This window comes from Dermacentor andersoni, chromosome 8, assembly GCF_023375885.2.
Source record: "Dermacentor andersoni chromosome 8, qqDerAnde1_hic_scaffold, whole genome shotgun sequence".
NCBI lineage: Eukaryota > Metazoa > Arthropoda > Arachnida > Ixodida > Ixodidae > Dermacentor > Dermacentor andersoni.
In genome coordinates this window covers 51,781,646-51,799,420 of record NC_092821.1, presented here as the reverse complement: position 1 = coordinate 51,799,420, position 17,775 = coordinate 51,781,646, and the positions used below count along the sequence as shown (strand labels likewise).

The 17,775-nt window shown below is 49.9% G+C and overlaps 1 protein-coding gene across 1 annotated transcript; it reads left to right on the top strand.

The window, feature by feature from the left end:
• Nucleotides 1-719: 719 nt before the first annotated feature.
• LOC126526373 (uncharacterized) lies at nucleotides 720-15,093 on the top strand. The gene is made up of 3 exons (XM_050174291.3): nucleotides 720-959; nucleotides 4,668-4,898; nucleotides 14,568-15,093. The coding sequence occupies exons 1-3, from the start codon at nucleotides 720-722 to the stop codon at nucleotides 14,574-14,576; spliced, it is 480 nt and encodes a 159-aa protein (XP_050030248.2). The 3' UTR covers nucleotides 14,577-15,093.
• Nucleotides 15,094-17,775: the final 2,682 nt, after the last annotated feature.

Sequence of the window (17,775 nt, the reverse complement as noted above, 5' to 3'; positions counted from 1 at the left end):
AGATGATTCACCACTTGTCTTTAGCCTCATCATCATCTTTGGTGTCATTTATCATCATTAAGGAAATCAAAAGCGCTGCTTTGATCTATTGCCGGAACCTTTGCGTGCCTGATATCCGATCATTGGGAGTCTTCTCTCGTGAACAGCGTCATAACGACATCCGCTAAACAGTTGAAAAAAAAAGAAAGTTATTTTTCGCTTAGGCAGGCTCCCTTGCCGAACTACTAGTGCATTGGTATTTTCCAGCTATTTGGCTTTCCAGAAATGTTTCTAGTTCTTGTCATAGAGGACTATATATGCATTGGCTTCTTCCCGAATCTAGCATAGTGGGTATGCGTCATTTTTATGCTACCCGGTACAATGTACCATGTGACCGTTTCAGTGCACGTTGTGTTGTATCCCCCAAGAAACTCAATATTTACTAACGCTTGAAGGAGCACTACAGAGAGACTTAAAGCAAGATTGTTAGACTTTTGTAATAGAAAATTTAGTTTGGTGTGCACGTGACTTGAAGCTTGGTATGCCGAAGAGGACACAGGTTACGACGAATATCGCCGCATCACTACTACTACGGCCACGGCCATAATCCCGGCCGATATCTAGCTTGCTTGCTTGCTCGCTGGCCTCCGAGAGTGGCTCCGACAGCCATGCCCAGTTGCCGGTGAAGAAGACGATGACGTGCGCGGCAGGCGGTGTGTGACGTCGGGGCGGCGGCGGCCATGGCGCTCCCGCACCTGCAGGCGCGCCGGTGCCTGTCGTTCCTGGCGGAAGTGTTCTTCCTCGCCGGCATCATCTGGCTCCTGCTGCTCACGGTGGCGTCGCTGCTGAGCTCGGGCAGCCAGAAGACCAGCGCCGCCGAGCACGCCGGCGGACTGCTGGTCGGCCTGCTCTTCGTCCTCCCGGCCCCGCTGCTCTTCCTCATGGACGCAGTCTGCAGGAGGACGCCCAGGGCGCCGCAGGTCAGGAACTGGAATGCACTGGCGTGCAGGTCTCGGTCGTGCTCGCACTAGAGGCTGCAACCGCAAAGCAGACCATATATATACACAGAGCACGCGCCTACCTGTTTCTCGCGACAGTTGTACCTGGTGTGAACGAGGCCGCACCTTTTTTGAGGCAACACCGCGACATTGTCGATCTCCTTACACGTGGCTTGGATGCTCAGTACCGTCGCGTTAACCGAAGTACCAAAGTACCGAAGGCCCTCGTCAGCAATGTTTCGTTCTTGCAGGCTTGTAAGCGTGGGCTTTCCGGCATTCGAGATCATTGTACTGGCGCACAAAAAAAAAAGGAAAAGCACGAAGAGAGCACAACAGTAGACACATACAAAGCGTGTTATGGACGTCTATCGTACTTTCTTAGTGCTTCCTTCTTTTTTGTTTGAGAGTGGGCTTAGTGTTCGGCGGCGGTGTGCATTTTGGCGTTCGCTGGTTGCGTTGATGAGATCCTGCCGAAAAGGGGGTCGCGATGATTCCTGTCCCGCATATTCTTCTAACTTGTGCAATCTTACAAATTTAACTCTCTATTCAGTTGGCAACTAGTGCGCTAGCATAAGGTGTGAGCAGTAGATCGGTATATACGACTGCTGTGCACCATGTTAGCAAACTATGCTGTCCTCGCCATAGTTTGCTTTGACCAGTTCGGTAGCGCCTCTGTATACGGCAAAGTAATGATACTATATACAACGTATAAGCGTAGTTACCTAAACGTCAGAGTGCTGTAGCGGTATCACAAACCAAAAAGGAAAGAAGCGTGCTTGCAACATAAGGGGATCTGAGGGGCTTGATTTTTCTTTTTTTGTTAGAACCACATGAAGAAATCGGACAATAAGCGAAGAGAAAGCATAAGGGGAAATAATATTTGTGTATATTTGACACGTAGAAACATTAGCGAAACGGGAAATGAAAGTACACAAAACACAAGTGACCACAGGTGGGAGTCGAACCAACCTTTCCCTTGTCATGCGTGAGGTGCTTCAATGAATGCGCTATTGTGGCGGCCATGGCCCCGTACACTTTATTGAGCATTTGTGCATTTCAGCTATCCATAAGTGATATCGACCGCCACTGAAAACCGCCATGGCGAGGAGTGGCACTGCCTGGTACTTCCAACGCAAGGATGAATAGGAGAAAAGAGGTTGATGCACGGAAGAGACTGATAAAATCGGAGTAGTTTTAAGCGTAGGTGGCGGTAAAATATAGACATAGAGTTTCTAATGGAAGATCGAGATAAGACAGGCGAACTACTAGACGGCAATAGATGCAGTAAATCCTGATTATATCAGTGGGCTAGGTGTCTAGCTTGTTATCTGGGTAAGGGATTAACATTTACTTCTGAAGTACCGGTAGATAACAAGCTACAATTTCTTAATGTGAAGTTAGAATTCCTACCGGAACATGTATGTTGGTCATTTTCACCCCGAGCTGGACAACCGCTAATGAACTATGCCTCAAACCATTCCAGGCTTGTGAAGAATGGCATAGTCATTTCGTGTTTCCGGTCAGCGTTGTTGAATTCATGTCACCACACTGTAAAGATTGCATTTTTTTAGCAAGTTGATAGGTTGAGAAAGGCTGGGTACCCGCTCACTGTGATGCTGGCGTCATGCGCTAGACTAATGAAAAAACTTAAAGAGGATAAAGGACAATGCAAAAAGAATCAAAGGCAGAAGGATGTAGCTTCCAAGATTTCAGTGATTCCGTATGTGCACAGAGACTTAAAAAGGTGGCTGGTAGTTACGCAGTAAAAGTGGTATTTTCGGCGAAAAACAAAATAGGTAGTGTGTGCTCTAAGGTTAAAAATAAGTTCGAAAGGAAGGATGATGTAAAGAAAGAATGTAGGGTTAAACATCCGCGCAAGAACCAATTTGTTGATTGCGCGATGAACGTTGTTTATCAGATGCCTATGACGTGTGGTCATGTGTACGTAAGGCAGACGGCGAGATGCATTAACACGAGGTTAAGGGAACACTTGTCCAGTCTGAAAGGTCGCCTTAGTATGCATTTGGCAACGCATTGCCAAGGACATGATTGCTCCCCCTGTCTTAGTAGCACCAACATTTTGTATAGGAATAGGAATCAAACCGCGAGGGAAATTGTGGAAGCACACTGGATTGAAAAACAAAGAAAAATGCATGAGCCATCCATCGGTTTCATTGTTGGATAAAGAAAATTCACTTCTATTATCACATCTTTAACGCATTTTATCGAAAGTGGTTGTTTCATGCCCCTTGCTGTTTTTATGTTGACCCAGTTGCTTTGGTACACGTCTTTGTTTTTTATCACAAGTGTTATATGTACTATAGACGTGCTCTCTTGACTTGATCGCGCATATCTGTTTGTATTATATGCGCTATAGGCGTGCTCTATTGACTAGATCGCGCAGATCTGTGGGTATATAAGCAGGTGGTTCTTCAAAAATAAAACCAGTTGTTAGAAAGCGCTCGTCCTTGTGTTTCTTCTATTCTTCGTCCCTGTTTGTTTGCGCACAATAAGTTTTAAGATGAATCTGTTCCAACTAGGCCGACTTGCAGTCTTCCTTCTCTGCCTTCTGTCATACCGGACCTCGAGGATCGCGTGACGCATACGTCACGGGCCCCGCCTCCATTTTTTTCTAATCCCTTTTTTATTTTTATTTTTTAATATTTTTCTGGTACAGCGCACGAGCTGTTGTGATTGTCTGGTATCGCGCAGCGCACGATTTTCCGCGCTGTGCACAAGGACACATGACTAGCCGTATAATTCACTGTTACACGAATACTGAGGCAAAACAAGCGGATCGCAGAGCATGGTCACGCGCTTGAACACGGTTGTCACGTGCTTGTACACGAAGCGGAACTACATCTCTCTTGCTTCGGTTCGAAGTAAAACAAAAAACGTGCAGACATTCCGTTTGTGTGGTTTATTATTTCTCTAAACTTCAGTTATTCAATTCAAGCAACAAATCACACAAATAACAGATGTTGCCTTGAATAATTCTTGAAGTCACGTGTCACCACGAGCAACCTCCCGCTGCGGATACGAGTACGTAGGCGCAGGGACGCGACTACGTCACCGTCCGGCTTGGAGCATGGTCGCCGCAAGGGAAAGGGAAAACGGTGTTTAGATTGAAATGTCAGACCTTTCCACGCCGCGTAGCGATGTAGTTCTTTACAAACACGATCGTTAGCGCGCATTGTATGCTCAACGCTTGTCAACTCAAAATGGCCAGACCTGGTGAGGGGCCCTTTAAAGGTCATGTCAATAATAATTATCATCATCATTATCAGCGCGGATCTTGTACATATTTGTTATTATCATTTCCGTGGCTTTATTGTGGGTTTCCTTCGCATGCATGCGCGAGGACAAGAAATACGAGTTGTCCTGGCAACTCAATTGTTCTAGCCTATCAGTAATGAGTTAGAGGAATGAGCAGAAACTGCCGCGTCAAATTCTCTTTCTATGCTCCCGTATTATAGTGACGGTCTCTATGGTGTCGTATGGTGCACGTCATCGCTGTTCTTTGAACTTTGGTTGGACTCGAGGCTTCGTGTTGAGCAGGCTTCCAACAATTTTTTTTTTTGTTGCGCAAAGTAAATGTAGTAACATCACGATGAACTTGCCACATGACTGTAAACTCACATTCGGCGTCGCGGCGAAAAGCGAGCGATAAACCCAGCCATCGCTGCCCAGGATTTGTCGCTGTGGCCAGCCGCTCGCCGGCGTCGGCCGGCGCCCGTGCAGCGCGAGCCGAGCCCGCCGTCCAGCCCTGGGCTGGCCGAAGAAGGCCTGGCGGCGGCCTTCCCGGCGCCCGAACCCCAGTGGTGGGCCGAGCGCCCGCCCACGTACGAGGAGGCGATACGGATGCCCAAGTTCGAGGACCTTCACACGCCCAGGGTGCACCAGGCCCGAGTCTACTACCAGGTGCGTTGCAGTGACGGCAAGCATTGAACGGGAAGTGCTGGATTTCGGCGTCTAGAGCAGGGGGTGCTTGTTGGACGTGGCACCGATAATAAGCCATGGGTTTCAACGTCCCTATGCGCAAATATTTGGACAGCGAGTGACGTAGCAGTGAAGGGACGTCGCAAAAATATGGACGCTCCGCCGTCATATTCCGGAGAGGACAATTAGTCAAATACAGTCGTAATCTATGGGTGTATTTTCCCTCTGTTGGCGACATTAAAAGAGGCGCCCAAGTGTTCAAAAGGTCCCGGGCAAAAATTATTCTTCTAAATGTCGCACAGCAAAGCTGTGAAATGTCAACTCCACCATCTGTGGCGGAATGCGCGAAGGCTTTCTTCCATACCTCCTCCTCGCCTTGCCAGGACGCCTTCGTTACCCGCCGTAGGGGCTCAGCGGCTATGCCTATACAATAATAAGCAAAGTTCACAAGAAGGGCGTGCAAAAAAAAAATGAAAAAAGGCGTATACTAACCACAACCAATAACGGTAAATGCAACACAAACCATAAGTTCACAGCCACTGTGTATAAATAAAGAACAATCTGCACATTAACGTAAAGTTTCGGGCACTCGTTATCTCTCGAGGCTCCAGTTTTAAATGGTAGCATCGAAAATACGTTAACGCTTTCGCTGAACGAAATAATTTCGTAAAATGATGAACCACAAAAGGTATTTCGTATTGCGTATACGGGTAAAGAATACAGGGTACATACAAGAATGGTGAGATGAGTGAGCTGATGGTCGATTAATCACACAAATATATACCCGGACAAGAGGCAAAAAAGGGAAAACGCATAAGTGAAAGACAGCAAAGATCCATTTAGTGATGCGCATCGAGATATTCTATCTCAAAGGCACGAAAGCGACATATGGTGCAGCCACACACCATTTACCCCACCTGAGCATAAACGCTTACTCGAATCTGAAGTGTCGCCTTCTCTTTGCACCTATAAATCACTCTAGTATTGTAAACCGCCGAGGAGCAGCCGCATACCATACAATACAAATTTAGGCGAGGTAATGGCTGTCCCTGCAGAGAGGAGGAGGAGAAGAAACATTTATTTAACAAAAAAGAAAGGACAAGCAGGTGTCTTTCTGCTTGTGCGGGAGGCGCCCTTAGTCCAGGGCTCCTGCGGCTCTTGCTGTCTCCCGGGCCCGCCGCACCAGTTGCTGCTGGTTACGAGGGTCCGAACTAGTCAGCACGGCCTCCCACTGCTCGGGTGTGGGGTTGGGTATTTGCGGGGCCGCCTTCACGTTGGGGCACGCCCATGTGGTGTGATATAGGGAGGCGTAATCATTACAAAGGGGACATTTGTATGAATATAGTGTAGGGTGGATTACGTGTAGTCTGCTTAAATGTGGGTATGTATTGGTTTGTAGTTGTCTCCATGTTACGGCGTCTTCCTGCAGAGAGACTTTCTAAATTGTGCAAATAAAATTTAATAGTCAGCGCCGTGTCCGTCTTCCTGCCTACTGCACTGAAATTTTTTTTCCGTTGCTTTAGTCAAGATATAATAGATAATTGGGAGCAAATAGCTTTCGTATGATATGCTCTATATTGTGTATATCGTTAAAGTTGGCGAAGTTCACTAGCATTAATGTTACCCATATCACAGGGAGTGGTATTTGTACACGTTCTTAATTCTTAGTTGCGTTCCACGAACTACCAATCCTTTGTTAAAAGACATGGTTGTTACAAAATTAGAATAGCCACCGACGTAAATCTTCGGGGAAGCAAGACCTTCCATTATTTGTGGATAAGAGTGATTAGCTATCTTTCTGCATAAATGGTATATTGGTTTAGTTCACTGGCAGTTCACATAAACAAACAACTCCTACTACCTAAAGGAAGAAACCTATTAAATCGCGATGTCATTCAGCGATAGGGCATTTTCGCCAAGATTCAATGATGCCGTACTACTTCTTTATCTTCGCTTTTGCTGTTTATGGTTTAGAGATTTTTTGTATTAGTGCTAGAACCAGTCTCTGGTGTTCAATTACGCTTTGAATACGTCGTTCAGTAGTGAATGAACGTAGTTTCCAGTAAACACCAACGCGTGTGTCAGATGCATACAACACTACGCAGGGAAGATGCGGGTGGCACACGGCGCAAATGACCAAGGACAGGTTGGGTCTCTCGTATTTAACTCCCTGCGATTGCGTTTCACTCGGTACTCACAAGAGATGCAGCCTCATTCGATGCGTTAGCACAGCAGGGAACAGGCACCACTTTTGGTCACGTTGACTTCTCGCCTACTTCACGTCGCTCACGTTTCCTTCTATTGCCGTTCACTACTCCGAAGATGGCACAACGGAAGCCAGGAGCTCACATAGCCGTCTAAATTTAGTTGCGTCGCGGAAAGTCCGAAACCGGTGTTGAGCATTCTCTTCCAGACATGAGCTTTCTTCCAACAGAACGTAAATTTGAGTGGCTTTTGGGTAATCTGCGGTACATATTTCTCGCGCAGCCCTAGTCAATGTAAACTTATGCCCAAAATAAAGACCCCATCTGAATACATATGTATCATTCCAAAAGGGAAGGCCTCCCATGAGCGTTTTACAGCTAAGATGTTTGCATAAGGGCCTTGGTATACATGGCATGAAGTCACACCATCACCAACCAACGATCGCCCGGAAAACGGGCAGAGGAGTGAAACGAAGCTATTGGCTTTTAAAGATTGGCAAGTTCTCCCGAAGGTGAAGTCTTGAAAGGAGGAGGAGGAATAAACTTTATTGGTTGAAATGAGCCGACGGTAAAATCGTCCGAGGTGGGCGGTGTCCCTAGTCCAGGATGCCGTGGGCTTGAGCTGATAGCTTGGCCCTGCTCACCAGGCGATGCTGGTCTTCAGGGCTCGAGCTTATCAGTTGGGCCTCCCACTGCTCGACGGTTGGTGCGGTGATGGGCGGGGTCGATGGATTTTGTTGACATTCCCATACCATGTGGTAGAGGGTATTGGGCGTAGAGCAGAAGGCGCATTTGTGAGTATAGGTCGTAGGGTACATTGCGTGTAGGGTACATTGCGTGTACCGGCACATTCCCGCCGTGCGGGAATGTGCCGGTCTGTAGTTTTCGGAAGATCACCGCCTCTTCTCTTGTCAGCTGGGAATGCGGGGGTGGATAGATCCTTCTACCCAGTCTGTAGTGGCTCAGGATATCGGCGTATCTTTTCGGGACGCTATCTTGTTGGTCTACCGGTGCTCGTGAACCTGGGGGGATAGCCCGGAGAATGTGATCTCGGGCAGCGGCATTAGCCGCTACATTACCCGCCAGGGACTCGTGTCCCGGGGCCCAGACAATGTACACCTCTGGAAAATTGTCTCGCTTTTCGAGGATGCTCAGGGCTTGTTTGGAAATGCGGCCCTTTTGGTAATTTCTACATGCTGTTTGTGAGTCGGTGATGATCGTGATTAGATCTTCCTCTCGCTGGCCCGTAGTGGCCGCCAGGGCTATCGCCGTTTCTTCCGCGCAGTCGATGTCTGGAGTGCTTACCGAGGCCGCTGCTACCTCTTGTCCTTGGCCGTTGATCACGCTGATAGCGTGGGCCGCTCTGTTCTTGTACTCTGCCGCGTCGGTGTATCGGACTTCTCCTTGTTTTGGTCCTTCGTAGGCCTTACGCAGAGCTTTCACTCTCGCTCGCCTCCTTTCTCTGTGGTATTCAGGGTGCATGTTTCTCGGGATGCTGGCCACCGTGATCTTCTCGCTCAGGGGTAGAGGAACCCGCTGTTTTCTGGACTCATATTCGACTGGGTAGCCCAGTCTTATTAGCGTGTCCCTACCCGTGCTGGTGAGCTTGAGTCGCTCTATCTGGCTCGTCTTGTGGGCCTCTACTAGTTCCTCCCAAGTATTGTGGATGCCCAGGCTGAGTAGCTTCTCCGTCGACGTCGTCGGTGGAAGCCCCAGTGCCAGCTTGTAGGTCTTTCGTATTAGGGTGTTCAATTTGTCTCTCTCGCTGTTCTTGAGACCCAGGTACGGGGTGCCGTAAATGACTCTGCTGATTACCAGGGCTTGTATTAATCTGATTGTGTCCTGCTCTTTCAGGCCGTGCTTTTTGTTTGTCACTCTTCACAGCAAGTGCGCGACTTGGGTAACTGTCGCTTGCAGTTTTTTAATGGCGGCGAGACCGGCACCGTCCTTCTGGAGAGTGAGGCCCAGAATACAGAGTGTGTCCACCTTGGCTATGTTGACTCCATTTAGTGTCAACGTTGGGTCAGGTGTCTCCTGCGGAGGCCGCCCTCTTGTCCTCTTTTTGAGGATCAGGAGCTCCGACTTTTCCGGCGCGCATGAAAGACCGCAGCGGGGCAGATTATGCTCGGTCCTGTCGATGGCTTCCTGCAGGGCGTCTTGTTGTTCGCCCGCCGATCCCGTGCACGTCCACATGGTCAGGTCGTCTGCATACATTGCGTGACGGATACCCCTGATGTTCTCCAAGAGGTTCGGCAATCCCCTCATCGCTATATTGAACAGCAACGGGGAGATCACCGACCCCTGGGGGGTTCCTTTCTGCGGTATTTGGAACTTCTCGGTCCTGAGATTCCCCAGGCCTATGGTCACCGTTCTACCCGTCAGGAAGTCCCGGACGTAGTTGTATGTCCGCCGTCCGCAGTTGGTATGTTATAGGCTGTTTAGCACTGCTTCGTGTGAGACGTTGTCGAAGGCTCCCTTCACGTCGAGTGCCAGGATGGCACTCTTGTGGAATGTGCTGAGGCCGTCGATGACTTCTTCTTTCAGCTGAAGTAGAATGTCCTGGGTGGAGAGGTTAGGCCGGAAACCGAACATAGTGTTTGGCAGGTGCCCACCTTCTTCCAGATAGGGCGAGAGACGATTGTGGACCATGTGCTCGAAGAGTTTTTCCGCGCATGACATGAGAGAGATCGGACGCAGGTTCTGTAGGTTGATGGGCTTGCCGGGTTTCGGGATCATCGTTACGTCCGCGTGCTTCCAGGAAGCCGGTATACTGCCGTTCTCCCAGCTTTCATTGATAAACTTTAGTAAACTCTCCGTTGCCCCATCGTCCAGGTTACGGAGGGTCTTGTTAATTTTATCCCTGCCTGGCGTCGTGTTTCTTGTGAGATTTCTTAAGGCTGCCACGATCTCCGACTTGGTGAAAGGTCGGTCTAAATCCGGATTGGGTTCCCCCTCGTACTCCGGGTGAATGACCGGCTGCGTCTTCCGTTGTTGCTCGTCTCCGATGTATTTCTCGGTGATGGCTTCGAGCGCTTCTTCTTCAGTTCCCTGGAAGTTGTGTATAAGTCTTTGTATGTGTTGCCCCGTGACAGTTTTTGATTCCGTCTTCGCCAGAAGGGTCTGTAGAATGGCCCAGGTCTTTCGGTTGCTGAGGGTTCCCTGTAACTGATCGCACATTTGATTCCAGTTCTGACGTCCGAGTTTTTCAGCATACTTCTCCGCCTGCCGCGAGACTGCGGCAATGCGGATCTTGAGTTTGCGGTTTCTCTTCTGCTTCTTCCATCTCTTCAAAAGTCCTCGCCTGGCCTCCCAGAGGTGAAGTAGGTGTGGGTCGACTTCGGGATTGTCCGCAGTGAGTTGGATGGTCTTTGTGTACTTGGTAACCAAGTCCATCACATTCTTGGTCCACTCCTCGATGTCCTCTAGGCTTCTGGGGTGTTCGTCTTTCCGGAAAGCAGGCCAGTCCGTAATTTTGGCCTGACCTAATCTCACAGGTGCATGATTTCAGTCTGGATGATATGATGGTCGCTGCCCAGAGTCTCGTCCAGTCTCGACCACTCGACTTGCCTTAAGCCAGTGGAGAAGGTCAGGTCTGGGCTGGTGTCTCTGGAGACACTGTTGCCGATTCTAGTTGGTATTAGAGGATCGGTCCACAACGTCAGCTGGTGGTGTTGTGCCGCGTTGTGCACGTCCATACCCTTCTTGTTGGTTGATCGGTAGCCCCAAGCCACATGTGGAGCGTTAAAGTCACCCACCACGAGAAGTTTTTGACCGTTGGTGACTTTCTTCACTTCTCTCAGGAACTTGTCCAAGTCCTTTAGTGTGTCGCGCGGAGGACTGTATGCATTCAGGATGTAGAGGCTCTGCAGGGTTTTCTTGGGAGGAACCAGCTCAATCAGAATGGGTTCGATTCTGTGGTTGATTTGGTGCTGCTGCGTCGTGTAGTGCTTCTTGATGAGGACGGCGGTCCGGGTCCTTCCTTGGGCAATGTGCGTATTGTAGCCGCGCATCGTAATATTATTTGTTTCTGTTTCCTGTAACACGATGACGTCAGGTTGGTGTAGGGTGCATAGGTGAAGTAAATTTTGCCGTTTCCGATTTATTCCTCTGCAATTCCACTGCCAAATTTTGAGGGTTTCGGTCGCTTCTTTCTTCTTTGCTATCTTATTCGCCATCTTGGCTTCCCAGAGTCTCGTTCATCTGGGCTTCTCTGATGTGGTATTTTGGCTTTTTCCTTGCCTGCTCTTTTTCCCTTTCTAGAATGGAGATGCGTTGGTTGAGTTCGTTGCCCATCTGGGTGATCTCCTGGCGGAGCGTTTGTACGGCTGCTTGGACGGTGGCTGCCACAGATTTGCTTATGGTGTCCACGGCCTGAGCCAGTTCGGCTCGGAACTCATTTCTCAGTTCGGCCTTGTCTTCGGTTCGGGCCTTGTTCATCTTGTACTGTATTCCCGAATCGAGGTCCTCCATCGTGGGAGTATGTTCCCTCGGCGGCGTTGGTGTTGTGGTCAGTTTCTGCTGTTTTTGCAATTCGTCAATGAGATGTTGGAGCTTCCTCTCCAGGGCTTGTTCCCTGGCCTGAGCTCTTCTGTCGCGTTCCTCCTGACGACCTTCTTGCTCTTCTAGACGTTTCATGAGCACTTCATTCCGCTTCACCAGGTCGGCGTTTTGCCTTCTAAGAGAGGAGATGGTTTCCTCGTATCTCGAATTTCGCTTTTGTGTCGGCAGTGAGGGAAATGAGTCGGTTGTCGACTTGGAACTGGCTATCACTTCCGCCCAGGTGATCTTCTGCTGTTGTTGCTGTGGCTTACTTGTTCCATATTGCGAGGAGCTTGAACTTGTCTCCCTTGTTATAGGTGGTTGTCGGCCTCTTGATTGACTTCTCTCCCTCACGTACAGGGGTGGGGGTCTTGGCTTGAGCCTTTTCTCGCACTCCTTGCTTGCCGTCTCGTGAGGTAGTCCACATAGTTTGCACTGCAACTGGCAATCATGATCTGCTTGTGGGTTCTGCACCCCGCACCGGTTGCAGATATGTTTGTCTGGGTTGGGGCATACGTCCTGCCGGTGGCCGATTTCTCCGCAGGCCTTGCAATACTGTACCGATCTTCGGTATGGGCGACAACGTGTGTACGAGCCGGCCACCTTCACATAGAAAGGGATGTGCGGACCTTCGAAGGTGATAACTGCTGAGGTGGATTTGCCGAGCATCCTCGCATGCAGGATGCCACAGTTGTTGGCTGCCAGTAGTTCCGCAAGTCGTTTCTCCGTCGTACACGCAGTGATACCGTGCACGACTCCACGTACTGTTCCTGGGAGCGGTTTGATGTACGGCGTCATCTCGTATGTGGCCGCCCCAAGTTCGATGCTGCTGATGGAACCGAGCTTCAGTGCGTAGTCCTCGTCTGCGGTGCTGGCAATTATCAGGTTCTGCTTCCACTGCGTTTGGATGGTTACCTTCGCGCGAAATTCTTTGAAAGGAGAACCACTTGCCCTTGCAAGTCCTTCGGTGATCTTCTCGTCCGGCCAGCTGGACAGTTTCATGCCGGTTCTTGGCCGGTATACCACCTTGTAATCATTCTCTGGCAGCGGCGGCGTCACGCGTCGCGGCGGTGGCTTGCCGTTGGTTCGGCTTCCCTGATCTTGCTGCCGTTGGTGGTTGCTGTTGGCTTGCATGCTTGCTTCCACTCTCGGGTTGCTCCTCGCGTTCAGTCCTCCTTGCTGGTTCTGGGGTTTTTCTTGCTTTCCTCCCTCTTGTATGCGGTCCTCGTTCAGCGCCTTCTTGTTTTTTGTTGCCTTGATTGCTTGGAACCATGGGCCAGCTTGACTCAGCGTCTTGCCGCTGTTCTCGTCGAATTCCATGTTGCTCTGGGCCGCTGTGGAGTCTTGGCTATTGTTCTTTATGTCCATTTCGTGAGCACTGCCGTTCGTTTCCCCTGCCATTCTCGGTGCTCGCGAGGCCACGCGGGCCCGCTCCTGGGGTGCGTGCGGCGTTCGGAGAACGGTGTTCGAATATGTCGAGGTGCTCGTTGCTCGGTGTCTCAAGGTAAACAAATCCACTCACCGCGGTAATTCTGGCGACGTTCGATGCCGATTGCCTTGTCGAGTTCAATGACACAAAATCGTGAAGTTTGGTTAAGGTTAACTGCAATAACTCGCGATAAAAGCAGCAGCCCATGCGAAGCGCGTCCGCTCCACTCGGCCCCCTGGTGGCTTTTTTCAGTCTTGAAAGCTATAAAATTATTTAGCGTTGCGCTCGATATCCGCACCCGATGTTCTAGCAATAGGTGGAGGCGACAAGACGCAGCGAAGCGCACGTGAGCACTTTCGTTGTGCAGTAGGTATACAGAATCCGTGCGGAAACCAGGGGTCGGATTCATAAGGCTTTTTGTTCGTAAGTGATACGTTCGCCATTAGCAGGCTGCCTTTGCCAACGGTATGTCCAGCATCCGAATTGGCGGGCATCAGCTTTTATGAACGGTGTCTGCGTAAAGAAATATGAAAGAAAGAAATGTTTTAGTGAATACGGGACAAGGCGAGTCATAACGCTGGTGCTATGAGGAACGCCGGCAGTGGAATTACCGGCTTCCCACACCGATGGTACACTGTGACGTCATGCACCTACGGCAGTGGAAAAGCGAAAGTGCGAGAGGCCACTATACTATTGTTACTACGCCTTACTGCATCTTTCTGTGCTCCGCTGAAACATCAGTGCGCATTTAGCAAAATTTTCGCCGTTATTGTCCGTCTACGGACGTTGCTCCCACCTCCGACTGCTTGCGCTCCAAAATTCGCTTTGCATGAAGTGCAGTAGGTTTATTGACATACAGTCGTACGAATTAACGACCAGACAAACGGGATGGTTTTCTATTAGTAGGCATAATTTGATTACTTGGCGGTTTGTTACTCTCTGATAAAGTAACGGGTGTGTGCTTCTTGGTGTGTCGTCCACTTTGCGTCATATTTTTCAGCAATAACATAAGTTTATTATAAAAATTAAAAAGAAGAACTGAGGTGATACGTACTACATAGAGAATCGCTGGTCTGTGAAAGCAGTTGACTGATTGGTGCGGGAAGGGCAAAACAAGGAGACGAACAATTATATCAAAGTTACGGCACTTCATGTCTGGGAGAGGTGCTTGTCTCACACGGTGCAGCTTGGCTCACTATGTCGTACTTCAACGTTGCTTTGGTCAGGCTCCATAGTGTCCTCATCATCCATACCATCTGGCCGAGCCTAACTCTAAAGGCTAAGCGAGCCGTTGAGAATAAACCCGAAATACAATTTTCCAAAGTCAAATTATCTTTTTGTGCAAAGAAACGCAGGCAAGCGATATATTTCTTGCCACTTCCAGACACTTTAAATATTGCTTTGAAGGACAAAAGCAATCTCTGCATCCAAAGCGCCTGCTGCTTCGCAATAACCGGCGTCCTTTTCTTCTCCAACTAGGTTCCGTGAGCGGGATCAGCCAGACGCGCCGCCGCCTTCGCCACATCTCCAAATTTCTGCGGCCACCTCGAAAAGAGGCGGACAGCCGCAGGGCGAGTACGGTTTGCCCAAATCCACAGCCACTGCGACTGCCCGAGACCGAGACAACTTACCGCGCTCTCCCGTGGAAGAAAGAAAGAAAGAGTACGGGAGCGATTCCACCCAGCCGGGCGTTTAAGCCTATAGCCGACGAGAAGTCGCGTCCTCGTTCACCTAGGCTGGAATCCAGACGCCTCTGCCGACAAAATAGTCCCATAAAACTTCTCAGCATCACTTTTCCTGTTCTGCGTTGCGCTGAAACGTCATGGCGCGCACTTAGGAAACTCTCGCGATGATTAAATTGTCCATCGCACGCACATGCGTTTTGTTTTTCCAAGAGCGAGTCCACTTTAATGCGGTGTGCGAGTGCTAATGCCGGCTTTAGCTTCCATGTGACAATGTGAGAGATATAATATGTTCTTCGCAATAAATACGACATTTACTTCTGTAGGAGAGTTCGCTGGATGCTAATTTGGTGCTTGTTCCTTCAAATATTGTCACTTGCTGTCCAACTATCATCATCATTGTGATCGGCTTATTTTTTAGGTCTGCAAGAAGAGGTTCTTTCCCAGCGATCTTCAATTACCCCGGTGTTGCGCTAGCTGACTGCAACTTACACCTGCAAATTTCTTAATTTCATTCCCCGCGTAAGCTTAACGCGAGGCCGTTAAGGGTCCCGCGTGGCAGAAAATCCGGTGTCGGCGTGTGGCGCCGGCCGTCTCGTGAGCGAAAATCCACACCGAACCACGCATACCGAGCCACGTAAGCCCTCCATGTAGCACACAGGCGTTACTGACATAATTAAATTTATCAAAGTGAAATGCGCCAGAAAAATCATAAAATACTACGTGCACACGACCTACAGACATGATAGAGTCGGATAGTGATTCGGATATACGAGAAAACAATTTTGTTACGCGGAAACTCAAACATGAACCCCTTTTCCAGCATTTCTACCATTCATAGAGCGGCGCGCCCCGCTCGGTTCCTTGCACCACCATCCAGATGGCGCTCGCCTCCGTGCATCCGCGGCCCAAGTGAGAGGCCGCGTTTCCATCAGAAATCTCGCCGTCGTGCATAGCGTTCGCCGCCAGCGTTTCTTGGCAAACATTACGGTTACATAATCTACACTTGCCGGGAAGCGTGAAACGCAGTCAGGTATATATCTTTGAATGCCATTGCGTCCTACTCTTAAAGTGAAGCTTAAGCGCCCTCCAATATTTTCTTTCTCGTCCTCGACGACGCTTTTATTCCCTTCGAACCCATTCTGCAACTCTAATGGTTCACCGGTTATCTGCCCTAGTCATTGCATGGCCTGCCCGGCTTCATTTTTCTCTACTAAAGTCAACTAGAATATAGGCTATCCCCGTTTGCTCCTGATCCATGGTGGTGGTAAACTTTATTGAAAGGGGGAAGGGTAAAGGGGGGACCTGGCTGAGGTATCGGGCTCAAGTAAGGCCCTGGGCTTGCTTGGCCTTCTCCGCCCAGTCCACCAGTTCAAGTCATTGGTCAACGTCCCAGGAACTGAGCCAGGCTGTCCAGTCAGTCTCGCTGCTGACGGGGGGATGAGAAAACGGGAGCGAGGTGCATTCACACATTATGTGTGTGAGTGTTCCTGTTTGTGAACAGAGCCTACATTGGTCGCTTTCCTTGCCCCCTGTGATTTTGTTAATGTGCTTTGGGTGTGGGTATGTGTTTGTCCGGATTCGCCTAAACGCGACCGCTTGTGTTTTATCGAGTTGTTTGGCCGGTGGTGGGAGCGCGCGACGCCTCAAGCGATACCTATGGGCTATTTCATAATAAGTCTCGCAGGGTTCCTCGTACCTCTCCTCCTCATTCACGCCGTATATATCCGTGGACGAGGCTCGGCGCGCGAGATCTCGAGCCAAACTGTGAGCCGGCGCGTTGCCGGGCACAGCCGCGTGGGCGGGGGTCCTCACGAGGGTTTTCAAGCCGCTTAGGGGGCGCCGCGTGAGGACATGGTACGCCTGTTCGGAAATTCTGCCGCGGCGAAATTGCCGATGGCTTGCTTGCTATCGCTCATGACGGTATTCGCTTCCGCATGCATGGCCATGGCAATCGCGGCTTCCTCCGATTCCATTACTAGGCCAGCCGTGATTTCGCTAGAATAGCAGCTTGGGCTTGTTGGTTTTCCATCCTGCTAGTAACAGCGCAAAATGTAGACAAGGGACGAGACAAGAAGACACCACAAGCGCTGACTTTCAACAACGTTTATTCCAAAACAAACACGGCTTCTTATAAACATTGCCCTCACGTGTCGCAGTCACGTGATCACACATCATGTGAAACAAGCACTTTTTGTTCTTGTTTGTTGTTTGTGCTTGTTTCACATGATGTGTGATCACGTGACTGCGACACGTGAGGGCAATGTTTATAAGAAGCCGTGTTTGTTTTGGAATAAACGTTGTTGAAAGTCAGCGCTTGTGGTGTCTTCTTGTCTCGTCCCTTGTCTACATTTTGCGCTGTTACTAGCAGCAGCCGTGATTGTTGTTTGTTCTATCAATCCTCCGTTGTGATCCGCTACCACCGCGGTCATGACGTCGCCTCGAGGGTGTCTCGCCGCGTCTGTGTAGGCCACTCCGTCTTGCGAGCCGTAGTGTCGACAAATGGCTTCAATACGGGCCGGCCGACGGCCCTGATGGAACTCGGGGTCCATGTTGCGGGGTAGAAGCGGGGCATAAATATGCCCCTGACCTTTCGCGGAATCGTCATGTACTCTGTAACCTCGGGGATGGCCTCGAGACTGAATTTCCGGAGGACTGTGCGGCCAGCCAGGGTTAGCGAGAGACGACGGACTTGGGCTGTGTGGTGAGCGCCTAAGAGCTCCTCGATCGTGTTGTGCATGCCTGAGGCCTCAAGCCTTGCGGTGGCCGCGTGGTCCGGAAGGCCCAGGCCTGCCTTTGTGCTTCGTCTGATCATTGTGTTTAATTTGGCTAAGTCCGTGGCTGCGAGTTTGACATATGGCGTCGAGTACATGGCTCTGCGGGTTATGTATGCCTGCACAAGTCGAAGCAGCTCGCCCTCGCCCATGCCGTGATGCCGATTAGCCGCCCGGCGAATGAGCTGTAGTGTGTAGTTGGTCGCCCTCTGGAGTTTCTTTAAAATGAGC

Excerpts from the sequence above, each read along its gene's own strand:
- LOC126526373 (XM_050174291.3), top strand. The coding sequence starts at position 720 with ATGGCGCTCCCGCACCTGCAGGCGCGCCGGTGCCTGTCGTTCCTGGCG. Across the intron at positions 960-4,667 it reads GGACGCCCAGGGCGCCGCAG|GATTTGTCGCTGTGGCCAGC; the intron begins GTCAGGAACTGG and ends ATCGCTGCCCAG.